Raw genomic sequence first — 27,897 nt, 5'->3', positions numbered from 1 at the left:
CCTTTTAATATCATTGCTTATAATAAATACCTGTGGTGTAAATGTCTTACACATAATTGTCTATCTATAAGATATATTAATGCAGCTGGCTTAAATACTTTTTAAAAGTTTTTTAGCCCTTTGATTAGTCTTATTTTTAATTATTTATTAATTTAAAAAGCATGTTGACCGAGGGAAAGAGAGGTAAGAGCAAAACAGGGAGAATGGGAGAGGAGGAAGGAGGAAGAAACTCCATCAATGGTAGCAGGGGCCAAAGTACTTGGCCGTCATGGGCCTCCTTTCCAGGTGCGTTAGCATGGAGCTGGAGCCAAAGAGAAGCAGCCTGGATTTGAACCAGAATCATGACATAGAATGCATAGCTATTACAGGATTAAGAAGATTAACTTGCTGAACTATAACACCGGTCCTTGCTTACTTTTACATATATTGGAGCTGATATGGAAACCACAAACCGAATCAGTTTGCTTTGTATTCCTAAGTTTTTATTACTCTGGTGTGTATTTATGTTTTTCTTAGTACCCCTTAAGTTTGTCTTTACATTTCTCTCACTAGAAATAAGTCCTCCCTCTTGCTTCCTTTTGAGACAAGTACATCTGTCCCTGCCCACAGCAATGTTCAGTAAAGCTCCTGGCCTCTAAAAGAGGGAGCACCCTTCATTTCAAATGAAGTAGATGTGAAAATGGTAACAGATGCCTTCCAGCTGCTAGTGGAGTCCAAGTTTTAGGATCATTTTGTAACAGTTTCACTTATAATATGTTTCCTGTTTATCTGTCTCACAGAACACCTAAAGAACTGTAAATGAACACACCAGCCCCAGTGTGGCCTGGCATGTGCGGAAGATAATGTTAATGCGGAGAATGATCTCACCTGAAGCAAACACCTTGGGAATTACAAAGTAATCATGGAGTTCATGACTGGCTTTCAGTTTCCATTCTATTGCCATTTGTACTCTGAAATCAAACTAGCTGGTGCTACTCTTTATTCTAGGCAAGTTTTGAGCTAAACTGAAAATGTTAATGTTGGCATTTATACAACTGTAAAAGTTTATATATACACACACACACATACACACACACACACAAAAGCAGAGGTGTAAACATAGGTATCTGCCCAGGATTGAATTGTTCCAACTTAGCAAGAAAAAAAATTACTGTTTCCCCACAAGAACATTGCATATATCTGTGAATGACTTCCACATTGTAGACGTTATAACGAAAAAAAAAAAAAATTAGGACTCCTTGAGTATTCAAATAACATCATGGCCAATCTGCAAACAGCAAGAAACTCTTTATATGGAAAAATGAAAACCAGCAGTTAACCAAATCGATCCTATGAGATTACAGAAGACATAGACATTGAGATTTATTATTCTCACAGAGTATGACTTTTGTGCTATTCATTCCTCTGAGATTAAGATATTGAAATTTCCTGTTAAGTGCAGGTACGCTAATAGCAAAGATTTACTATATTGAACTCTTTGCCAAGCACCCACCATTTTGTTGTACAAGTAATAATTTGTTTAATCCTCATAAAAACACTAGATGTGCTATTTTGTAGTTGAAGAAATTAAGGCAACTGTTACATAAGTTGTTCAAGGTCAAGAATGGTTACAAAGAAACAGAACCAGGATTTGAACCTAGGCAAACTGGCTCTAAGATCTTGGGCTTTTAACCTCTACTCCTGAAACTCTACAGTAAGCAACATTTGTTAATGACAATGAAGATGATAGTAGGACAATCAAATGTTGTGATTCTCAGAGTACTTTCATTTTCATATCATTCTCACAAGTTGGTAGGGTTGAAAGTGAGGTACCAGGCAGTAAAGTGAGTCCTTTGCTAATAGTAGTGACTTCTAAATTCTATCTCTAGTTCAGATTCTTCCTCCGGGAACAGACTCACATAGGCAGCTCATACTGGACATCTGCAGGTAGGTAGCCTATAATCACCACAAACTGATTTTCTCTGCCCTGTCTGATTTCTGAGGGGGAAAGGTTCTTGCTTTTTGTCTCTTGGAGTAAGGCCTCTCCTTTTTATTATATTGAGTTAATTACTGCTTATTCCTGAACACCTAGAATAGTACTTGGCACACCATAGGTGTTCAATACATATTTGTTGGATGGATTAAAATCCTTCACATGGTGTCAAAAACTCTAGACACAGAAACTTCAGTTTTCTCACCAGTAAAATTGGTATGCCACTTGAGTCTGCCTGGTTGCTGACGCAATTAAGAGATAACAAAAAAGAATACAGCGTAGCATGTAGCTGTCCATGTTACCAATGATTTTATTATTACAAATCCAAATTCATTCTCTTATCTTCTATCCTGTCCAAAGCAATAACCTACCATCGTTAGAAGTACCCCAAACTACACAAGCTGACTTGGATTTTTGGCTATTCCACATGCTCTTTGCCATGTATTTGCTTTCCACACTATACTAATTCTCCCATTTAGAATTTAGGACAAGCAAGGAAACAGCAGTGGGCTTTTATTTGCCTCTGGCTGGACATGGGACAGACCTCTGAATTTAAAAGAAGTTTATCTATAGTGGGTCAGACCAATAATTTTGAATACTCAGTTCTAGAAATGAAGAGAAGTTGGTATTTGGCATGGCAGTTAATGTAATACCTGGGACAACTGCAGTCCATACCAAAGGGCCTGGTTCAAGCCCTGGCAACTCTGCTTGTGATCCAAGTTCCTGCTAAGATGAACTCTAGAGGAAGCAGGTGCTGGTTCAAGTATTTGGTTTGCTGGACTGAATTAAGCGCTCCTGGTTAAGTCAGGCACATGAGGAGTAAACTAGCAGATAAAAGACCTGTCTACATAGGCACGAAGGTCATACAGATTTTGGAACTGAGGAGTCTGCTTTAGGGCACTGTGCAAGCCCTGAAATAAACAGGCAAGATTAGTCTCTACAGAGTAAAGAACAGGTGAAACCCCAAGGAAAGAAGCAAGCAGTAACTTCAGTTCCTCAGCTCTTTTTTCCCCCTTAGCTCCTATAAGCTCTGACTTCCAGGTACAGAGAGAGGAGAGGAAGGGGAAGAAGGAAAGCAGAGGAGAGGGAGATGGGCAAAGAGAGAAAGATATCTCCCCTATACACTGGTTTGCTTTTCAAACAATCACAACAGCTGTGACTGGGCCCTGTTGAAGCAAGGAGCCTGGAAATCCATCCAAGTTTTCCCCCTGGGTGGCAGGGATTGAAAGTGGAACAGCCTAGACTCAAATTGGTACTCATACAGGATGTCAGCATTGCAGACAGAAGGTTAACACACTGCACCTCAATGCCAGTTCAAGAGATTTCTACATGCTTATATCTGTACTTCTTTATTTAGTTACATCCTTGCCATATCACCTGGCAAACTCCTGGATAACCTTTAAGTCTGTCTCACCTCCTCTAAAATGGCTCCTTTCTTTTCCTCCCTTCCTCCCTGAATTGTAATCACTGTCATGTCTAGCCATTTCTGTCCCAAGCTTCCAGCCACATCTCATAGATAACAGGACAACAGTACAGATCTCTGTTTTTCCTTTAATGCTCTTTCGATCAATGTGACACTCACTAAGGAAACAAGGTATCAAAGACACTAAATGGCACAGAGCAAAGAGAGAGCACATATCAGCAAGGAGTCAGAATGGGAGTTGTGCACTGCATGAGCACCGGGCATCGTGTGAGGAGTAAAGGAATACAGTGAAGGGTGGCGCGCGGAAGTACTAAAACCCTTCAGCTCCCCATGAAATTGTTCATGACTGACTCTTTCCTCGGCTTCAGTGACCCCATACTGCTGTGGTTTTCCTTCCATCTCTTCAGCTCTTCCTTCTCTATCTCATTTCCTAGCTATTTCTCCTGTTGGACAACCTTTAAAATTTGAAGCCAGTCCTCAAGTCCTCTTTTTCATCTTCCTCTGAAGATTCTTCTAAATTATCTAAGTCACAGCTGCTTCCAAATCCTCATATCAATCCAGGAACTTTTTTTGTGTTGCTAATCCACACATCCTACTTTCCATTGAACAAGTTCATGAGATGTCTCACAGAGACTTTACGCTCAATATGTCCAAAATGTATTCTACCACTTACTCCCAAAGTTGTCCAATGTGCTCAGTGGCACCAGCACTGGCACTAGCACTGGCACCGAAATCAGGCAGAGACTCAATGACTCAGAGACTCAATGCTGATTCCTCCTCCTTTAACTCCTATATCCAATCATTAAACCCTACCCATTCTTATTCCTAAATATTGGTAGACCCAGTTTACTTGCTCTGTTCTCTGCTGACACAGAATTATCCCAGCCATTAATGTCCAATATTGAGCCCCTGTGATGGCCTCCCAACTCTCCCCACACCCAAATATGTTCTTTCCAATCCTATTACCATAATGTAGCTCAAATAATTTTTTAATATCTAATCTGATCATAACCTTGTGCTAGCATTTATATCTTTAAAATAAATCTAGAGTTCCTGCCATGTTTTAAAAAGCCCATACAGATTTTGCCCCTACTTCCTATGAACCACTTGGTCCCTTAATGGTGTGCAAAAGTAACATGAAGCACATCTTTTTAAAGGCTAGAAAAAAAAAAAAAAGAAGAAAGAAAGAAGAAGGAAAAAAAACAAGCATATTTTCTCTCTCTCCTATTAAAACTCAATGACACTGCCTACTATCTTTTCTTAAAAAAGTAAAAATCCTTTTCTACTTTTAAGTATTGCAAATTCTCTTGGACTCAGTGACTATTTTATGAGTATAAATAGTCTCTACTTAATAGCATTCTGTTCACGCACACAGATATGGATGAGGACCATAAAATGAATCAGAATTTATCTATGACTTTCTTTGTCTAGACTTATCACAGATGAATAATTTTAAAGTACAATACAGATGAATGCTAATTAATGTAACTGAGTAGTTCAATCCTTTACACCATAATTTAAAATGAAAGCCTACAAAGCTCAAAGTTGATGGCAATGCATAGTAGCACAATATTTATGGAAGGAATCTGACATTAACAACACTCTGAATTGCAGGTATCAGTAGGAACGAAAAAGGTATGTGTATGTTACTATGAAAGGATCAATAGTGTTTTCATATTGTTAACTTACAAAGAAAATAAAGGTTCAGAAGAGAATATTTGAGAATATATAATAAATTGGGTAATAAATAGATACATATCTTTTAAATAGAAGGTCACTTGAAAAGTTCCTTGAAAATGGAATTAAAGGATAAGTTTATTTTGGCACAAATTAAAAAAAATTTTATGTAAGGATTTTCAAAATCCCCAAAGGACAAATATCATATGTTCTTTCTGATATAAGGCAACCTTCACGCAAAATATAAGATCAAGAGATATGTAGGTAAACATGCATGTACATATAGTCATCTAGAAGAACTGTGTAACAGAGACTATGAGATGTGCAGATATAACGCAGTATGTAGCTCTACTTCCAAATCAAAAATGGACTCCTAATGAAACTGTTAAATATATCTTGAAAACAGGAAGCTGGATACTCTACCATTGTCCATACCTACAAGGTCAAGATACACTTAAATAACAGAATGATGGAGTTATGATTGTTTTTGAAGGATTATACTATTGTAATAATACAGAGAAAATCACTGGAGGGAAATCCCAGAGCCTATGCAACTGTATTGTAAAAGATAAATACTATAATTCATGAAAAAAATACATCTGACAGAAGAAAACACTATGCAGAAAATGAAAAAGAAACAAACTGAGCAGAGGAGCTGGCCAGCACTGTGGTGTAGCATGTTAAGCTGACTCCTGCAATGTTCCCATCCTAAACAGAGTGGGTTCATGTCCTGGTTGCTTTGAATTCAGCTCTCTGCTAATGTACTTGGGAAAGCAGCAGAGGATGGTTCAAGTTGTAAGGCTATTGCACCCACATGAAAGACCTGAATAAAGCTCATGGCCACTGTCACCATCTTGGGAGTGAACTAAAAAGTGAAAGATATCTACCTCTGTCTCAAACTATGTACAGACTTCAAAATTCTTTGCATCAAAATAAACTGAACATTTAATTTCATATTCAATGAATTTATGGAATTACATACATTTTCAAATGAGAATAACAAAAAAGTAAAACAAAAATGAATGAAAAAGGTATTTTTTCTAGGTTACAGAGGTGACTAGGGACAAGGATGCAAACCACATCATTCCAAATAAATGTTATTCATGGTTTGCTGCAATCATGTACATGTTTTTTTTTTTTATAATCTAAAAACAAATTCAAAGCAAAAAGAAGAAAGAAAATCCTGAAAACTAACAATAAGCTGATTCAGATAACATCATAAGATTGGTGGGACATATCAGCATGGATATCATAGCTGTGATATTATACTAGTTTTGCAGAGTGCTTATGTTGGAAGAAATAGACAAACTCTACAAGAACTTCTGTTTCATTTGTGATAGTTACATGAGAATCTACACTTTGTTAATAAAAACAACAATTAAATGGGACATATATAAAACAAACTAAATCCATATACATCGAGCTTGTAAAGTAAGAGAAGAGATATTTAGAGTGGCTTTCTAATCCAGGGTTTTGATTGTGTATGTCTGTGGGATATAACCAAAGGATGAAAAGAAGTACCAAAAAATCCTTATCTGCATTCAGTAGCCTTATTTTTACTGTGTGCTTAAACAGGACGAAGCAAATAGATATGGCAAGAAATCCTTATTTTTTAGAGCTACAATAAGCTAATATTAAATTTTCAGAATGAATCCCTTATTTTCAGAGACACAATATACTAATATTAAATTTTAAAAGTAAAACCCCTATATTACAGAGAATTTCAAAGTAGAATGCAGAGTCTCATATCACTCTGCTCTAACAATGAAAAAGTCATTGGTCATTCTTATTTTACTCATATGCTATTACAGTATTCACTCCTCTACTAAATTGGGGACAAAATTCAAACACCAATTAAATGTTATGCATAAATATTTCAATATTTATCTCCACAAACTAAGGGCACTTTTGTAAAAGCACTGCAAAACTAAAATTTCACATTAAGACTCAATAATTTCTTATTATCTAATAACAGTCTTGTAAAATATATTATATAATATGTAAAAATATGGGATTTGGGGGAGAAGAAAATTGGGGTGATGATCCAATCATATCTAGGGGTATAAGATTTCCATATCTGGGAAATCAAGATGTCAGAATAGGTTAAGAACAAGTTTAAACAGATGGACAAAAATAGCGGGCACACTCCAGGAATAGGAGAAGACAGAACAACAGCAGAGGGGTACCTGGAGACTGACAGACACAGGAAAGCAATGGATACAATGGTGCTGTGGTGCAGTGACTGATATCCCAGTGGCATTCAGTGAACGGCAATCTGAAATGGCAGCTGGAAATCCACCAGCAACAAGGTTCCACCCAAGATAGGTCCGGGTAACCCTCCGACCTGACAGCCAGCAGATCAAGAACTCTAGCAGTGGTGCATCAGGTGCCATTCTGTACAGTGTGGAAAAACTTTAAGACCACAGGGACAACAGTGAGCTGCTCATGTGCTGAGATTGGTGAGAACTCACTGAGCTCAGTGTGTTGCCCTGGTCCCAAGTTGAAAATAATACTGACTTTGGCATCGTATGGGTCAAAATAGGCCCATATGGCCCTCAGACCTAAGAGTCAACAGGTTCTGGCAAGATCGGCACCAACAACAATCTAAATATATAGGATACTGGATGTCTCCCTAATCCTGGGACCTGCTCCAACCAGAAGCAGGGGAAAGGTTTTACAAACAATGGTGCAGCTTCAGCATGGTATCATAGGAGGTGGAGAATGGTGAGCCAGGAGCTGGGAATATGGAGACTATGGTGGAAGTCTAACATAAAAAGCCAGGCCTGGAACTTGCTGGAGGGAATGGCACAGGTGACTACAAACAAAGAGCCATGTGCCAACCACAATAAGTAAAATCGAACTGTAGACTTCTGGGTGACAGAGCTTAGAAACCTGTCTCAAGGAGAAGAATCTGCTAACCAGAAGTACAATGACCAAAAGCAAAGGAATAGACAAAGGCACAATAAGTATTACTGAAGACTCCCCTGCAAAGGAGCAAAAAGCTTTGCCAACCTAAGAGCTAACTGAGGAAGACATCAAGAAAATTAGGGCTACAGAATTCAAAATACTTGTTATAAAGCTTATTATCAACAATGAGAAACACCTTAATGCAGGAATTCAAGGAATTCAAGGAATATGTCACATAGGAAATGAATCAAATGAAAGCTGATATATCAGAAATAAAAAATACAGTGGAGCAAATTAAAACTACAGCAAAGTGTCTCCAAAATAGAATGGAGGAGGCAGAAGAAAGAATCTGAAAATTAGAAGATATTTGCTGTCACTAGGAGGAAACAAACAAAAACCTGGAAGCAGAACTGGGTCAAGCTAAAAAAAAAAAAGTATTCAAAACCTGAAAGACATCATTAAAAGGGTCAAATATAAAAGTTACAGGAGTCCTAGAAAGTGTAGAAAGAGAAGCTGGGCTTAAAAATGTCTTTAATGAAATAATGAAAGGAAATTTTCCTAATCTGGAGAAAGAATTGGGAAACAACATCCAGGAGGGGCACAGAACTCCCAACAGGGGAAACCAAAAGCAATCTTCATCACGACACATGACAATTAAGCTCTCTTCAATCAAACATAAGGAAAAGATCCTTAAATGTGCACATGAAAAAAATCAATTGACATATAGAGGAATGGCAATCAGACTCACAGGAAACTCTAAGGCTAGAAGAGAATGGAGTGACATACTCCACATTCTAAAAGCAAAAAACAGCCAACATAGGATAACATACCTAGCCAAAACTTTCCTTTGTCTTTGAAAAGGAAATAAAATTCTCCCACGGTCAAGAAAAGTTAAAAGAATATGCCTCTTCCAAACCTGCCCTACAAATGATACTTCAAGATGTTCTTGACAGAGAAGAGGAATAGCAACCACCAAAACCAGCGATAAATGTGAAGAACATCCCAGTAAAATAACAACAGAAGACTAAACCAATGAACAACCCGTTGCTGAAATGACAGGACCAAATTACCACCCATTCATATTAACTCTGAACATAAATGGCTTAAACTCATCAATCAAGTGTCAGATTAGCAGTCAGAATTAAAAACACAAAACCCATCTATTTGTTGCCTGCAACAGATATATCTCACCAAGAAAGATCAGCGGAAACTGTATCTCATAAAATTTGATTTTTTTAAGTTTCATTTCTTCAAAACTGTTTCTCATTAAATTTTTCACTGACTCATAGCATAATTTTCCTCAAGAAAGTCCTTGATTTTCTTTTTCATTTCTTCAGTGACACATTAGTCATTCAGTAGCATGTTATTTAATTTCATGGCGTTTTTAATTAGTTTTTTTCTTTCTGTTGTTGGTTTTGTTTTGTGACTTTTCATTTAAGGGGATGCATAGTAACTGTGTAATGCTGACTATCATATCCAGATGTGAGGATACAATGTAATAAGCATCTCTACTTCCAGATCAAAGATGGACTCCCAATGAAACTGCTTACTATATCTTGACAATAGGATGTTGGACTCTCTGCCACTGTCCATGCTCACAATGATGGACATATAACTCTTTATGAAGAACTATACTATAATAATAATATAGGGGAACTCAGTGGGGGTGGGGGAATAGGACTTGAGGAGGGAGGAAGGGAAATCCCAGTGCCTATGGAACTGATTCATAAAATGATAATAATGAAAAAAGTTTAAAAAATAATTTCCACATGTTATCACTGAAGATGTTAAGTTGATCACTTGGTGAAGGCAGCATCTGCCAGGTCTCTGCATGGCAAAGTGACTATTTTCCCCTTTTCATACATTGTTAATTGAAAGTGAGTCACTAAGTGCAGTTCACATTCTAGGGTAGAAGGAAATTATTGACATACAGTAGAATTTGTCTGAAATGCTCCCCCACTTATGTACTTAACTGTCTATTTTTTTAATCACTATGAACTCGTATATATTTATTTTGTGCTGTGAGATATAACCCAATACTATGTTATTTATTTTGCCACTCAAGTTGCTCTATTTTGGGCTATTGATTGCTGTGTCTCTCTGACATACTTCCATCTTTTTGAATATCTCTTCACATTTAAATCCTCTAAGATGCCTTCGGCTTCTCATATTTTCTCAGCCTAACCCTATTAATAATCATTTCTTGAAGGACATCTAGCTTCTTCTATGAGGGTACTTGAAACAGTTCACAGCAAGCAAAATTAAAAGACAACTTTGTTTTGGTGCCCTCAAACTGTAAAATTCATACATACCAAGGATCTTAAAAAATGCATATGATTAAAAAACCATGAATTACAAAGTGTTTTTGCAACAAAATAAACATCCTTAAATTCTGTTTTCCGCAAGCTTTTCCAAGTACCGACATCTTAGAGCAGGAGATTTAAGTGAAGACTGGACATGAGTATTTTTACTACCAGTGGTGTGTCACTGCTTTAGCATCTCTAAAAGAACACAGCAAATAAACATATGTACACTATCTTTTATATGTACAGATTTCGATAATCATTTCCTATGTATCTTACCAGTGTGAATACATACCTCTGTGTTGACACATAAGATGAATGTGAGTATATTATAGCTTCTGACTCTAATTCAGACCAAATTTCATTCTAGCCTTCCCTCTTGCCTATTTGTAATTTCTCATAAAGAATTTTAATATCCCATATATTTTTAAAAGATCAATAAGCAAAAAAATCATAAATATGAGTACTAAACAATACTTAAAATGGCAAACTAAAGAACATGGAATGAGGTGAAATAAATACTCACACTTTTAAAACATTTGACCACATTAGTAGCAAAATAAATGAAAATTCAGAAAAATGAAAATACAGATACTCTCATTTACCACAGATGTGAGCAAAACTGGTAAATCTTTATGGAGAGTAAAAAAGAATTTAAATATACTGTCAGACTTATGCTTCTAATAATGGTAGACAAGGTAAATCTCCCATTGAAGAAACTAAAGTTGGAAAACCCATTCTTGAAGGCTTCAAAACTTTAATCAAATTGTCAAGAACGTGGTTTAGCACCTTAAAGGCTATGAATCACAGCCCTGTTTGCCCTAAGGACATCTGTGCTTACAAAAGACATCTTTAAGGAAAAACAAGTCCGAGTTCAGAGGAATTAGATCAGCTCTACCAACCAATACAAAACTGTGGTCTCAGAGAGGGACAGAACTGAAACCAACCAATCTCTTCAAAGAGTTGCAACCCGGCTTTAATTATGGGTGGCCTGAAACACTCAGTCTTGAACCTTGATAAACTAGTGCCTGAAGATCCTTAATACCAGCAAAGCAAAGTCCTCTCTAGACAAAAAAAATGCATCATACTAGGCCAGCAGTGGGGAACCGCCAGCTCTCGGGCTGTATAAGCCCTGCACAATCACTTGCTCTGGCTTTGCTCAGAAAAACAGACAGGAGTCAAAATCTGATAATTTTCTATGCTTGTGAATCACATGCAAATATGCGAACAGCCCCTGGCAGAAAAAGGTTAGCTACTCCTATATAGATTATAACTTTCAAACAAAATTTTCTGCATGAAGTCAAAATGAATCAAGTACAAAAATGGCTAAGAGATCATGACCAAAAACTGGCAAAACTGACAGACAGTAAAGGTAAACAAACTCATGGGGATTTTGTGTACTGAGTTTATCCAAACAGATGATGAAGCAATAAAACATACTATATCCCAGAACAAAGAAAAAACCTGAACTTAAATTTTTCTTGCAAGAAAATAGATTAAAAAAATACATACAAAAACAAAAAAGAGAACACAGGGATCAGCACAGTAGGCCAGTGGCTGAAGTCCTTGCCTAGGCTACGTAGGGATCCCATATGGGTGCTGATCCATGTCCGAGCGCCCCATTTCCCTTCCAGCTCCCTGCTTGTGGCCTGAGAAAGCAGTAGAGCACGGCCCAAGATCTTGGGATCCAGAACCCACGTGGGAGACCTGGAAGAAGCTCCTGGCTTCTGGCTCCTGGCTTCCCATTGGCTCAGCTCAGACTGTAGTGGCCACTTAGGGAGTGAACCAGTGGATAGAAGAACTTTCTGTCTTTCCTTCTCTCTATAGATCTGACTTTCCAATAAAAAATAGGGCCTGGCATAGTAGCCTAGTGGCTAAAGTCCTCATCTTGAACGTGCCCAGGATCCCATATGGGCGCTGGTTCTAATCCTGGTGGCCCTGCTTCCCATCCAGCTCCCTGCTTGTGGCCTGGGAAAGCAGTCCAGGACTGCCCAAAGCCTTGGGACCCTGCACCTGCGTGGGAGACCCGGAAGAGCTCCTGGCTCCTGGCTTCGGATCAGCTCAACTCCAGCTGTTGCGGCCACTTGGGGAGTGAACCATCGAATGGAAAATCTTCCTCTCTGTCTCTCCTCTTCTCTGTATATCTGCCTTTCCAATAAAAATAAATAAATCTTTAAACTTAAAGGCTAAATGAACAGCAAATTAGTGCTGAAGAGAAAATTAGAGACCTGGAGGAGAGGACAAAAGAAGCAAAGGATGAAGCATGAAGAAAAGACATGTACAATGCATAGAAAAGAAGAGAAATGCAGAATACTACAAGGTATGCTTCTATCTATATTAAACAGGGTCACAAAAGTGATGACAAGGAAAGAAGCAGAGGTAACTGAAGAGATAATGACTAAATTTTCTATAATCATGGATTATACCAAAACACTAAGAAACTGAAATAATCAAAAGCAAGATTAAAACACAAGTACATACACACTCCAAACAGAGAAAAAAAAAAAACTATAGAAAACAAAAGATGAAGGAAAGGGACAGGTTGGTAGCTGAATTTGCAAAACCAATATCAGCCAGAAGATAGTGGAATAATACCTTATGGAGATATTATGCCACTCTCAAATTTTCTTTATAATGAATATTACTCATGATTGAAGGAAGCATATGGAAACTCAGATCTACCCCAAAAAATCAAAAGTTTGTACCCAGCAGATTAACACAAGGATAAAGAATTGATAAAAAAAATTAGATACTGAATGAATCTAAATGTGTGTTGATCTAAATGATTAAAAGTAATTAAAGAAATTCATGTGTTCCTATATACAAATATAACTTAAATATATGAAAATAATAGCCTATTAAAGAAAGCATTATATGGAATTGTGTGTTCTACAGTGCTCATAATGTTCAGGAGACCAATAGTTATATTAATATCAGAACATAATGAATGATGGCTGTGCAATGATGTAACAGAAATGAACGCTTAAACTTCAAAATTCAGAAGGAAAATGCAATAAAAATGTCCAATTGATAAATACAAATCAAAGAGAGACAAAGAAATATGCAATGGACTATATAAACTGAAAGCACCTAAGAAGATTACAGATGTAAATCAAAATATAAACAGAAGAGAACAAAGATCGAGCGGCAGTAATAAAAAAAAAAGCCTAGCTATATGCCTTCAATAAGAGATATACTTAAGATATAATGATACAAAAAAGTCAAAAGTAAACCTATGAGGAAGAAAAAAGCTCCCAGAGGATTAACCTAAACTAGACAGATAGAAATAATAATGTGTAGAAATTGCTGAAATGGAAACAAGCACTAAAAAACAAAAACAAAAACAAAAAACCCACGATAAAAAGGTACAAAACCACAAGCTGTCATTTAAAAGGAAAATAATATCTAGCAAAGCTCAGAAAGAAAAAAACACAAATTACCAGTATAAAGATTGAAAAAGACATGACTGCAGATCTTGCAGAGATGTTATCCAGAACTTTATGTCAAAACTGTTTTGAGAATTTAGGTAAAATGTATTCATTACTAGGAAAATGCAATTTAATAAAAGCGACATAGTAATGACTGTAATACCTAAATAAATCTATAACGATATGCAGAATTGAACAGGAAATGAAGTAAAATTATTCTCACAAGAAATTCTTGCCCAACTATGGAGTTGTGTTCTACCAATCGTAAAAAGGACAAAAAAATCAGAGACCAAATCTCAATTTGATGAGGTTAGTGGAATCTAGGTATTAAAAAACTGATATGGACAATACAAAAAACAGTATAATCTTCTCAAAAACATAAACATAAAAAGGGTCAGACAAATCTAGCAATATAGAAAAAGGATAATGGAGATCATATACTATGAGCAAAGTTGTTGACTTAAGAATTATGACAATTCATTGCATCAACACATTGAAAGAGAATATCAAGATCATTTCAATATATACAGAAAAAAACATTTGAGAAACTGGTCATCCATTTATGCTGAGAAAATGCTTAGATCAGAAATAAACAAAGGTAAATGCTATCAACATCACATTGTATGTTTTATCAGTGGTACTAAAGGCAAAATAAAATACAAAAGGTTTGAAAAGAAAAACCAAATTCTCAACACATATGATATGATCACCTATGCAGAAAACCCAATGATTCTACAGGTTAGTTATTAGAATTATTAATCAACTCTGATCAATAGAAAGGAATCCAATATTAGCACAAAGGAGGAGAGAAAGAGGGAGGACACAGGAATAGATGGCTTTCTCTTAAAAGTAAATGCCTGGGCGGCCATTTGGCCTCCTGGCTGAGATGCCCATTCCCTCCTAGCAGAGTGCCTAGATTTGGTGCCAGCTCTGATCCTGATTCCAGCTTCCTGCTAATGCAAACTCTGAGAAATAGTAGTAATGACACAAATAACTGTTCCTGCTTCCCACATGGATAACCTGGTTTGAATTCTCAGTTTCTGGCTTTGACCCCTGACCGTTGTGAGCCATCTGGGGAGTGAACCAGCAGACTGGAGCTTATTAGCTTGTGCATGTACGTGTGTTAATTATCTCTCTGTGTGTGGGTCTAATAAACAGAAACTTTAATGAAACCAAATATCTGAGAAAAATCCAGCGTAAATGCTGCTGTTATCTAACAAAGACATCAGGTCAAGAAAAAAAAAATGTAACATACATGTACATAAGCTCTAAGAGAAAAGTGTAGAACTTTATCAAAAGAAATGAAAGAGCTAAATAAATGGGAAGATACAAAATATACTCAAGAATTGGAAGATTTAATAGTGTAAAGATTTCAGTGATTCTGAAACTGCTTTAAAGCTTTGATAAAATACTTTAAATTAAAATTAGAAGTCAGAAGGACCTAGTGTACAATATGCCAGAAGTTACAAGGCTGTAACAAATAAACAGCATGTTCTTGGCATGCTAGACAAACAGGCCAATGGATTGAAACTGAATTTGGAAGCAATCACTCAGCATACACCACCTAACAATGCTTTGGTCGATGATGGGTTATATATATATATATGAGGTCATTTAATAACATGGGCTGGTGATGTTGTAGTCATCTTAGTGTAGGTTCATTCTACAACATTTACACGATCACCCAATGACACATTCCTCAGAATATATCCCTGTCATTAAGTGACACTTCACTGTATTTTATTTATGGATATTTCATTTATGGTAAACAATGAATTATATTACTTGAGGATGCTTATTTGGATGAAGGAGATACAGAAACATGTAAGTGAAGTCAAGCATGAAGTTATTTCTGAGAGGAGAAGGGGGCTGTGATCAGATGAGGGAAATCAGGGGTTGGTGAGCTGTAGGATTTTTTGGGTTATAGTCACATGGTTGTTCATTTCACAATACTTCCCTGGGCTGTATATGCACATGCATGCATTTTTTCAACATGTGCTATATTTTTAAAAAGTTAACTCCATGGGCTGTGATGGCTTAATTTGTTAATCCTCTGCCTGTAAGCGCCAGCATCCCATATGGTACCAGTTTCTGTCCTGACTGCTCCACTTCCAATCCAACTCCCTGTCACAGCTGGAGAAAAGTAGTGGAGGATGGCCCAAGTCCTTGGGATCTTACACCCACATGAGAAACCCAGACAAAGCTCTTGGCTCCCAACTTCAGAAGAGTTCAGCTCTGGTCATTGTGACTGAGTGAACCAGCAGAAGGAAGACCTCTCTCTTCCTGTCTCTCCTCTTAAACTCTGTTTTTCAAATAAAACTAAATAAATCTTTTTTTTTAAGTTAAATCTATGTGTGATCCATGTGTGCATATTTATATATATATTTTTTACTTAGTAATCCCACCCCTAGAAACATATTTTGAGAGAATAAAGCAGTTGGGGTAAAGAAGTAATTACATTTTAGGCTATTCATCGCAACATTTCTAAAAAGAAAAAAATCAATGTAAATGTTCAAATATAATTGTTTAATTAAATATAGCAATACATAAATTTAGACATGTTAATACAGTCTTTAAGATATCATGTTCAAAATATTAATGGTATAGCAAAATGGTTAAAATTAAGTTGAAAGAATCAAGCAAAAAGTCATATATAAAATGACCTCAAGTTAATTGTAATAATGAGCAGAAATATGAGAGCATTTCAAAGTTCGTGAAAAATAGAATTAAGAAGTGCTACTATTTTAAATGGCAAAAAATTTGAAGTAATTTTTTTCAAAATACACATTTCTCATGAACTTTCTAAAGGCCTCAGCATAGAAGCAAGTGTTTATGCTCACTAGTGAACTTTTGTGAATGTTACTGGTGTTATCATAATTTCGTATTATTTCTAAAAGTATATAAGATATGTATACAGTCAAGGCTCTTTACACTAAAAACTGCCTATAATTTTTATTTCTAAATGAACAAATCATATTTTCCAGATATTAGACGATTAACTGAAATGCCATATTTTATGTAGGTATCTGTTTATTGAAAGCTGATTTAGGGAAGGCATTTGGTGCAGCAGATGCTACTTGGGAGCCTGTATCCCATATCAGAGAGCTCAAGTTCAAACACTGGCTCTGCTCATAACACCAGCATCCTGACAGCGTGCATCCTGCAAGACAGCAGGTGATGCTTCAGCAGTTGTGTCACTGTCACCCACATGGGAGATTGTGATTGAACTGCTGGCTCCTGGTGTCTACCTGGTCCAGCCATAGCTGTTTTGAAGACATTTGGTGAGTGAACCAGCAGATGAAAGGTCTCTCTCTTTCTGCTTAACTTTCAAATAGAGAATAAAAATTACGTGCATAGATGTACAAGTAATAAAAAAAAAAATCAGAAACAACCCAATACCAGACATGCTTTAAACAACAACTAAAATAAAGAAAAAGATTATTTTATACTTTACTTCCTTAAAATCAGGTTTTACAGATAAAAATATTGGAGTGACAAGTTCAAAATGTATTTCTAGGAATATAATTTATTTTTAATGCAGGATCCACATTTTAAAAATCTACTCTAGGGCCCAGCGCGGTGGCACAGTGGTTAAGGTCCTCACCTAGCATGCTCAGGATTCCATATGGGCGCCGGTTCTATCCCGGCAGCCCCGCTTCCCATCCAGCTCCCTGCTTGTGGCCTGGGAAAGCAGTCGAGGACGGCCCAAAGCTTTGGGACCCTGCACCCGCGTGGGAGACCCGGAAGAGGCTCCTGGCTTTGGATCGGCATAGCATTGGTCGTTGCGCTCATTTAGGGAGTGAATCATCTGACAGAAGATCTTCCTCTCTGTCTCTCCTCTCTGTATATCCACCTTTCCAATAAAAACATAATAAAAATAAATCTTTAAAAAAAATCTATTCTATGCTGTAACCTCTCAATCCAGGATTCGTTTACAAAAAGATATGGCTACCTAAAATTTGTTCTTCCAATACACATCCAAATTATACTGTAAGATAATTCAGTTTTTTTAAAGAACAATAAAAATCCAAACCCTAGAGTTCTTTATAGGCAGTTATATTTTTGTTTGCAGATACAGGCATTTATCAACTCAAAACCCTTTTTCTATTTAGTTTGTGGAGAAGAGTTAACAGAGCATGCCTAAACTGCTTTCTCATGCAAGGTATGTTTCTAGGGCTGATCCTTGATGGCCATTTGGGAATTTAGGTTCCTCCCTTCCTAACACAAAAGAATAGCTCCCCATGTCTAAACTATGAAAACATAATTTATGATGAACATTTGCTTTTTTTCTAGGACTCTGGAAATTTGACACATATCAGCTAGCAAGTGCCAGTATGGCTGCCCTCCAAAGTGTGTGCCCTGAGTCTCTTAACGTCTCACACGTCATCATAACCCAGCTGACAGAGGATCTCGGGGATCCTGTGCCTGGTTTCTCCTGGACTTCTTCCAATACACCTTTTCCTGCAGCTGACTTCACTTTAAACCCTTAGTTGTAATAAATCCCAGCTATAATATGATTATATACTGAGTCTTTTGAATCCTCTTAATGAGTCATTAAGCCTGGCGGTGGTCTTGGGGATTCCTGAAAAATAATTCTTCTCATTTTAACTAAAACTAACTGAACCTTTTGATATGGTGAGTCAAGACAATTTTTAATGTGTTGAATGACTTAACAGTGACTTATACCATCACTTATAAAAGCAAAAAAAAACCCAAAAAGATCAGACAAGACTAGCTAGCTATAAAAATATGAGCATGTTTTCAAATGAATTAAAATGTTTCAGCCCAGATATTTATAGTGTTATTTGAGAAAAACATATTTTTCCTTAAGTGGCAAGTTTCTGGTGAAAAGTAGTCAGTTTTTTTCTGTCAGTATAAGTAAATTTCAAAAATAGTCCCTTTTCCAACTGCAAGTAAGTGACAGATCAAAAATAATTGTAAAATAAAAGAACTTTCAGTTTATTAATTCCTAAGTTTCAAAAACATAAACTGTTAATATTATTTTTAAAAATATCAGCTATTGTTTTCACATCAGATGTGTTTTTAATCTGTAATTAATTGCTGTAAAAGTCCCCACATAGTATATCTAAGTATTCTATAATAAGATAATTAAACTCCTTGGAATGCTAATTTAGGATCTACAGTTTAACTCAAGCACTAGACATTACTAAAAATAAGCCTGAATGTGTTACTTCAAAACAAAAAAATAAAAGAGCCTTTAATTTGGGGGGAGTGAGGGGATGAAGTATCTATCTTTGAAGCTGAATCTGCCTTTTAAAACGTGTTGCAGCAAATTGCTGCCAACAAATTGAAATTCAAGTGTAATCCCAAAGCCATGGGATGTAGCTCACACACGTGCATATATCTAACAAACTACTGTATGTGTTGGGTGAATGACAAAGTCATCTCCCAGTAGTATTCACACCACTTTACAGGCCAACCATCTCTCAATCTGACCACGTCTGCTAAATGCACCACATCTGCTGACGCTGAGTAAGGCTGTGGCCAGCTTAGCCTGTTAAGCAAGCTGCACAAGGGACTTTCTCATCTATATTTTGAAATATACTGCTCTAATATTTTCCAGCTCAAAGATTCTGGTACTGTGAGTCTCTATATCAGCACGGATTAAACTTACAAATCATTTGTAATTGAGTGGGTATCAGTCAGTTGTAAGGATTTTGCAACATGCTAAGTTAAGTAACATGATCGGGGCATACATTATATCCCTAGGAAGAAAACAGGAATGCTGGTTAATACACAGTCTGTGGCACGGATATTGACGTCACATTAGGAATCTTGCTGATAAACCAAATATGTTGTTTTGTCTAGACTTTACGTAAAAGATAGGGGTTTCCCTAAGCAGTCAATAAACAGCAAAATTAACTGATCATTTCTCCTTCTTTGTCTATTCTGTGTCAGTATGATGTGAGAAAACTATGAAAGCATCCAGAGAACTCAAAACCTGAATACCAGGAGTAATGGCAGTTATTGCCACCAAGGTGAAACTAAGTCTAGAGTTGTTTAGCCTACATCCTAGCTACAGAAGTAATCTCTCACCTAGCCAGTAGGGGGAGGCACACACAAGCGTACTTGCTTTGCTCTTTGATGCACATGACATCACATAATTGATGTTTTTTGTTTTGCCTGAAACTCAGAGATCAGAAGGAAGATGTGAAAAAAAAGGGGGAAGCACAACTGTTGAAGCAAAGTTATAGAAAAATGGAAGAACAGTCATGGGTTTCTACTTTATTTCTGGTTCTTTGAAGAACTAAGCTACTGTAGTTACGAATTTGTAATCTACCTCAAGATTCCCAAGGAAAATAAAATAATTCGAAGTTTAGAAATGTAATTTAAAAATCAAAGTCAACGAGGGAAAATTGAAAAGTAAATGTATATAAGATATTATGAAATTTACTGATACTGCTGGGAATGACACTATACTAGTGGAAAACAGTGAGGAGAAGCGGAAATGGGGACTGTAACATGGAACTGCATCATGAAAAATGAAAAGAAAACTGAAGTCAGCATTGTTGTGCAGCAAGCTAAGCCACCACTTGGTGCACTGATTCAAGTTTTAGCTACTCTATTTCCAGTCCAAAATACTGCTAATTTGCCCGGGAAGAAAGTAGAAGAAAGTTGGCCCAAGTGTGTGCATTCCTGCCACACACATGCAAGAGCCGGGGAGAATTCCTGACTCCTGCTTGAGCTTGGCACAGGCACAGCCACGGTGGTCATTTGGGGCAGTGCATCAGTGAATGGAAGAGTTCTTTTTGTCTCTCTGTCACTCTGCTTTTCAAATAATTTTTTTTTTGAAAAGTCAAGAAAACTGAGGCTCAGAGAAGTTCAAGACTTAGAGCAACACAATTAGAAAAAGTAATAGAATTGGGATATTGACACAGGCTTTACAACACTGGAGACTATCTCTCTACTACACTATCACTCAGGCTCCTCTGACATAATAGCATACATGGTAACCTTTAGGTGAATCAAACATGTTTATTGTTTTAGAGAATGGGTGGAGAAACATCTAATCCACAGGCCATATAAGAACCTGTAAAATTATTCAGTTTGTTCCTGCCAAGGCTACTGCAGGTGGGACTTAAAATCCAATAAATCTATACAGCAGGTTAATTTCTCAGTTAATAATTATGCATGGCCTCTAAATGATGTTATAAGTACCCAAATGGCTCTTGACAGGAAAAAAAAAATTCCCTACCCCAGCTTTACAGTAATAATAAAACCTGTTATTTAATTTTTGTGGCGAATACTAGAAACAAATCTCCTGAATAATGAAAATTGTAAACCAGAGTAGTGACTTCAAAAGAATTACAAAGGATGGGTGTTTGGACTATTGGTTAAGTCACTGATTAGGATGTGCACACTGCACATTGGAGTGGCCGGGCTTGACATCTAGCTCTAGCTTCCGACTGAAGCTTCGTGCTTCTGTGCATTTGGGGAGGAAGAGGTGATGGTTCAAGTAACTGGGTATTCGCTGCCCATACGGAAGACCTAGACTGAACCCCTAGCTTTCAGGCTTGCTATCTGCCCCACGCCTCTCCCAAATGTTGCAAGTATTTGGGGAGTTATCCAGCAGATGGGAAGGGTCTCTTTTTCGAATTACAAAAAAAATAAATAAATAAAACAATTATAGCATCTGTGCAGGCGCAGTGGCTCAATGGCTAAATACTAGCCTTGCACATGCCAGGATCCCATATGGGTGCCGATTCATGTCCCAGCAGCTCCATTTCCATCCAGCTCCCTGCATGTGGCCTAGGAAAGCAATCGAGGACGGCCCAAAGTCTTGGGACCCTGCAGCCACGTGGGAAAACAGGAGGAGGTTCCTGGCTCCTGGCTTCGGATTGGCCGAGCTCCAGCCATTGTGGCCATTTTGGGAGTTAACCAGAAGATGGAAGCTCTTTGTCTCTCTTTCTCTCTGTCAATCTGCCTTTCCAATAAATAAATCTTTAAGAAATGAATTATGGTATTTTAAAATAGGAAGGGGCACCAGAGGTCCTCTCCAGCCCAAAATTAAAACCTTATTTTTTGTCCCTATGGAAAGACCACATTTTTTAGCTTCTCCATTTCCAGGGAGGAACTACATCTGGAGATGGCTTGTGAAACCACCTATTCATTCACAAACTAAGCACAATTGTGAAAGAAGCTTTCTTGACTTACAGGTGAAATATATCACTTTCTGATTCTTGTTAGAGTCTCTGACACTACACTGAAGAGCACATACACTTCTTATATCAGGTGATCTTTCAAATAGCATTGTTTATGTCCTACCTGTAGGTTTCTGCTATGAGGATTTGTAGCAGAATAAGAAAACCAATACATCCACGGTGGGATGAAAGACTCTAATTGTTTCTTTTTTTTTTTTTTTAAAGTATTCATTTATTTATTTGAAAGGCAATGACAGAGAGAGAGAGAGATGGAGGAATGGAAGAAAGAGGAGAGAGGAAGGAAGGGGCAGGGAGGGAAGAGGAGGCAGCGAGGGAGATTGAGATGTTTCATCCCCTGGGTCACTCCATGAACGACAACAGTGGGGCTGTGCCAAGCCAAAGTCAGAAACCTAGAGCTTCTTTCAGGTTCCCACATGGGTTCAGGGGCCCAAGCAGTTGGATTATCTTTCACTGCTTTCCCAGGCACATTAACAGCGGACTGCATCGGAAGTAGAGCAGCTGGGACTCAAACTGGTGCCAATATGGGATTCTAGTGCTGCAGGTGCTGATTTAACATGCTATGTCACAGCAACCCCTGCCAAGTTTTTAAATAAATTTCTGGGGTCAGCATTCCATATGAGCACCTCATTAAGTCCTCTCCGCTCTACTTCTGATCCAGCTTCCTGTTTATGCACCCAGAAAGGAAGTGGAGGATGGCTCAAATGTCTGAGCCCCTGCCATCCATGTGGGAGACCTAGATGGAGTTCCAGGCTCCTAGTTTCAGTCAAGCCCAGTTCTGCCTTTTGCATCCATTTAGGGAGTAAGCCAGAGAGTTGAAAATTAATCTCTCTCCCTTTCTCTTTCTGTTTGTTGCACTAAGTCTGCTGTTTCAATGTATATATATATATATATTTTCGTTGTTTTTATTGGAAAGGTAGATCAGATTTACAGAGAAGGAGAGACAGAAAGATCCTCCATCTGCTGGTTCATTCTCCAAATGGCCTCAATAGCTGGAACTGAGCCAGTCCGAAGCCAGGAACCAGGAGCTTCTTTCAAGTCTCCCACATGGGTACAGAACCCCAAGGCTTTGGGCCATTCTTTAGTGCTTTCTCAGAACACAAACAAGAAGCTAAATGGGAAGTAGAGCAGCTGGGATATCAACTAGTGCCCATATGGGATCCCAGCACTCACCAGATGAGGATCCAGCCATTCAGTTATTGCACTTGGCCCTCAGTCTGCCTCTGCCTTTCAAATAACAGTGGTGTGTGTGTGTGGGGGGGTGATGGAGGAGCGTGGAAGGGGAAACCCTGTGCCTATGGAATCACATTATGAAAAATAAAAAATAGCAATTAAAGAAAATTAAATAAGTGTTCAAAAAATGAGGAAAGGAAGGAAGGAAAGAGAGAAGGGGGGACAGGAAGGGAGAGGAGAGGAGGGAAGAGGAGGGGAGAGATATGGAGAGGAGGGGAGGGAAAGGAAAGGGAGGGAAGGGGAGGGGAGGGGACAAAGGAAAGAAGGAAGGAAGGGAGGGAGGGAGGAAGGAAGGAAATGACTCATGCTTATGGTCTTTAACTTGGGAGTTGGGTATTTCTGGTAGTGTCCAAAGGACCTTCCAGGGACTATGGTGCAAAGCTAATTTTAAAGCAACCAATTTCCCTATCTTTGTTTGCCATCATTTGACTTGTATGAAAAAAATGCCTGTGGTCTGCCTATTTGCTTTTGTATTATCTTCTCTACAATCTGTGTCAAAAGACACAGGTGAAGCCTCCTTGTGAAGCCTGTGCCACCCATGGCTGAGGAATGCACAGCTCTTCAGAGAATGGGGAACCCTAGAGAATGAAACAGAGTGTGGGAAAGATAGGTGCCACCTTAATTCATCCGGGCAATATCCTCATGACAAAGTCGGATCCATTTGAGAATTGGCAATCGATGCTAAGATGAGTGTCTTAGGGATGTCTCTTTCCATTTTACTTATATTTGGAAAATGAAGTCCTATATTCTTCTAATTGACCAGGAGTCTGCTCTGACTGGACAATGAGGACTAGCTTTACTGTGGAGGTTGCACAGCAGACATTTTCCAAAAGGAATGAGATAAATGTGCAGCTCCATAGTTGTGACAGAAGCACATTTAAAACAATACTCAAGACCCTGAAAATGGCATTCTCACAGTAGAAACGTTTCCGTAGCAGCTTAAAATGTTCTGTCAACATTTTTCTGTAGCACCTACTGTTGAGGTGGGTACATGGGTTTTCACAAGTCTTTTAGCAGGGTTCCTGGTGCAGGTGTCACTCTGCAACTCAGTTTCCAGGCTCTTACTCCTCTGCAAGTGCTGCAGTGTCCTGCTTCTCACTGCGAGAACTCATGGGAGAAAGAGCATCGCACAAAGGCCTTGTGGCCTTGCTTGGAACACTGCTGACTCCTAATGAACGCTCAGGGTTTTGTAGACTGTGGCAAACAACTAACTGGAACATTCATGTCGTCTTCACCTCAGTAGTCACAACTAAAGCCACGGTAATCTAGACCTCATGGAAGGTGTTGGTGTTACTTTGTCTTAAGGGCCATCTTAGTTTCAGCTTCTTTGCTTCAAACCTGCATATCTATGAACTATGATGAACATGGGTGATGCCTCTTGCAGGGGTAGCTTATAAAATGATTCCTATATTTAGGTCTGGTGAGGGGTGAATTCCCCTGCCTTGGTGGGTTGGATCTGTTGACTTCTTTCTAACAGAATTTGCTGAATGTGATATTCAGAGATTAGATTGTTAGGTAAAAGCCTTCACTTTGTTCACACTGTTTCTCGACATGGTGGGTGGCTTGCCTGCTCTGATGAAGTTAGCTGCCATGATACGGGCTGTTGTATGGATAAGAAACCAAGGGAAGCCTAGGCCAACAAGCTCATAAGGAACTGAGCTCTCAGTCCAACAGCCCAGGAACAACCCAAGACTGTCAGCAACTACCTGAGTACGCTTGGAAGCAGAACCACACACATCTTTTCGCCTAAGAGAAGCCTTGCAAAGACTTCAACCAGGGGCCAGTGCAGTGGCACAGCATGTTAATCCTCCAATGGGCACCAGTTCACATCCCAGCTACTCCACTTCCAATCCAGCTCCTTGCCTGTGGTGTGGGAAAGCAGAGGAAGATGGCTCAAGTCCTTGGGTCCCTGCACCCATGTGGGACACCTGGAGGAAGCCTCTGCTTTGCATTGGCTCATTTCTGGCCACTGCAATCATGCTGCCATTTGGGGTGTGAATAAGCATGTGAAAGACCTCTCTCTCTCTCTCTTTCTCTGTGTAAAACCTGTCTTTCAAATAAAAATAAATAAACCTTAATAAATTTTTTTTAGCCCTGGCTAACACCTTAATTTTACTGCCCAGGAGAGACGCAGAGTCAAGACGACTGGGCTAAGTTAGATTCACATCTTAATGTACATAGACTGGGATGGATGCATATTGTTTTTTTTTTTAAGATTTATTTTTATTTTATTTTTTTTATTGGAAAGTTGGATATACAGAGAGGAGAGACAGAGAGGAAGATCTTCCGTCCGATGATTCACTCCCTAAGTGAGCCGCAACGGCCGATACTATGCCGATCCAAAGCCAGGAGCCTCTTCAGGGTCTCCCTCGCGGGTGCAGGGTCCCAAAGCTTTGGGCCGTCCTTGACTGCTTTCCCGGGCCACAGGCAGGGAGCTGGATGGGAAGCAAGGTTGCCAGGATAGAACTGGTGCCCATATGTGATCCCAGGCGTGCAAGGCGAGGACCTTAACCACTTGCGCTACCGCACTGGGCCCGCATATTGTTTTAAGCCACTAAGTTTTGGCGCAAGTTGTATGAATAATACTTTCCAGCTCTGGAATCTAAGTAAATCTTCCTTATTCTCTCTCAGTGAAGACCATGGATTATAAGTCTGGACAAAAAGTTCAAAGACAAAACCCTGGTGGATGTACTCCCACAAATTTTACCCAATCTCTTTGGACAATCGTTCAACCCAGTAGTACTACCCTCAGCTCACATTCCTCTGTTTTACTAATAAAAATTCAGAAATGTGTCAAGGGGCTTGTGCCAGAATTTTCCTCCTCACTTGGCAAAATGGTGAGTCTATCGAAAGAGGTAATGAAGTCAGTTACTACTTGATTTGTAGCTACCAGAGAGGACTGCTACAGCGAAGCTTCATTCCTCATCTAACCCTACTTCTCTTCATTAAGACTCCCATGTTTTGAGTCCACTGGGTCCTCTTAACCCTCTGAACTTGATTTCCTTTTGCAGCGTCTTCTCTCAAGAGTGCTGGAAGTATGAGGGCAACTGAACTTTTCCTGTGTTAGCTTCCTTTGCCATGGTGGTCCTTGACATGAAATCATTTTTTTCCTGTGACTTGAGGCCTTTCTAGACAGATGAGTTCACCACTGGCTTGAAGCTTTAAGAGAAAAGTGTTAGCATTACCCAAATCCAACGCTGTTAAATACTTTACCCTTAGGAAATTAAATGTACACTCACAATTCAAAAACCATGTAAAGCATTCCATCTGAGCTATATGTCTCCAATAACTCTACAATGTGTGGATGTTTCAGCATATGACAGATACTGGCTTCTCGCTTTAGATCTGCAAAACAAACATATAACATGCTTCATTAGGTAGGAACAAAAGACAAATAGAGTGAATGATGAATGAATGGATATGATCTATGGGAACATGAAGACTTCTCTAACTAAAGAGATGAAATCCCCCATTTAACTGAATCTAACTTTTAACTCCTTAAAAATAGTTAATATAACTTTTAATATTTTAGATAGTTTAATCTCATATACATTATAGAAACAGCTCTTATAAGAAATGTTTATATTCTTTAGTACAAATATTTCCCTCCAAATTAAAATATATTAATACACAAATACTTTCCCCAAACTGTTGTAGTCAAGTTTCAGCCTCCAAATTTTTAACTCTTCCATGATATGCTAAAAATTAACTCAGTATATTCAATCATCATTTTTTTAGCTTCTCTAAATCATATAATCATATAGGAATGTATTATCTGTTCTTTAGCCCAAAATACAGCATTCATAGACACAGCAGGATACTTATATGGAATCAAAAGCAAAATATAGTATGGTTTAGAAAGATCAGGCACTCTGCCTAAAGTCAAAGCTAGACTGTTTTTTTTTTAAACATCATCCATAAAATGTGTTAGATAATTCAGGATTCTATCTAATTCAAAGTATAATTCTAAGGAACAAATTCGAATAATGTTGGCAAGACAATTGTGTAAATACCATAATACTAAGAATTTGCTCATGTGCATCATTCACTGTGCCTATGTAGAGCAAGATAATCAAAGCTTTCTAGTACCAATAATGTGATGTTTTACCTGGTTGCTGAGAATAAAATCCAACAAAATATTTATGTATCAAACAAAAAGGGACAGAATAAGGAAGAATCAAAGCTAATGATGTACCTTACAAGCAAAATCGGTATCTCTTTTCTGATTCAGCAATTCAACTAAGTCTTGTTAACAAGAACAATAGCTATAGATGGAACCTTGGAAGACATATAAGGGTAGAATGAAGAAAAAAAGTCGGTAAATTAGACAAAAGAGAAAAACCTCCACAAAAAGAATTAAGACAATATTATGAAAGTTAAGAGAATATGGGGAATTAGTAGATGAGTGATCAAAGATGAATGAAAGCTGAGAAAGGTCAGCAAGATTCAACTGTAACAGAATGTGAGCATTCCGGGTAAGACCAAGTCCTATGAGGTCAAGGTCAAAGTTAATATTCACGAGATGATTATATAATAATAACTTAAATTGGAAGGAAGGACAGGTTTTGAGGGACAGAGAGAGGAAGGGAGAGAAATATGGTTATCTTATAATTGTGTTCTATGAAATGAAATCTACTCTAATTAATAAAAATTTAAAAATAAAGTTTAGCACACCCCTCACTGAGCTAAGTACTTAATGATCATTGTATTTTAATATCCCAACCACCCTAACAGGTAAGTCTTTTACAACTGAAGAAACCAAAGTTTAGACAAA

At 38.0% G+C, this 27,897-nt stretch overlaps 1 protein-coding gene across 6 annotated transcripts in view; it reads right to left on the bottom strand.

The window, feature by feature from the left end:
• CASK (calcium/calmodulin dependent serine protein kinase) overlaps nt 1-27,897 on the bottom strand; it is a 315,238-nt gene that overhangs the window by 167,774 nt on the left and 119,567 nt on the right. For all 6 annotated transcript variants that reach the window (XM_040999655.1, XM_040999662.1, XM_040999680.1 and 3 more), the window contains exon 3: nt 26,363-26,468. In XM_040999655.1, coding sequence (XP_040855589.1) covers nt 26,363-26,468 — 106 coding nt within the window. The remainder of the gene's footprint in view (nt 1-26,362; nt 26,469-27,897) is intronic.

The sequence above is a fragment of the Ochotona curzoniae genome, unplaced genomic scaffold, assembly GCF_017591425.1.
Source record: "Ochotona curzoniae isolate NIBS_2020 unplaced genomic scaffold, NIBS_Ocur_1.0 contig_1274, whole genome shotgun sequence".
In the NCBI taxonomy this organism is placed as follows: domain Eukaryota; kingdom Metazoa; phylum Chordata; class Mammalia; order Lagomorpha; family Ochotonidae; genus Ochotona; species Ochotona curzoniae.
Note: the sequence above shows the minus strand (reverse complement) of the source record. Positions and strands in the feature narration are given on the sequence as shown.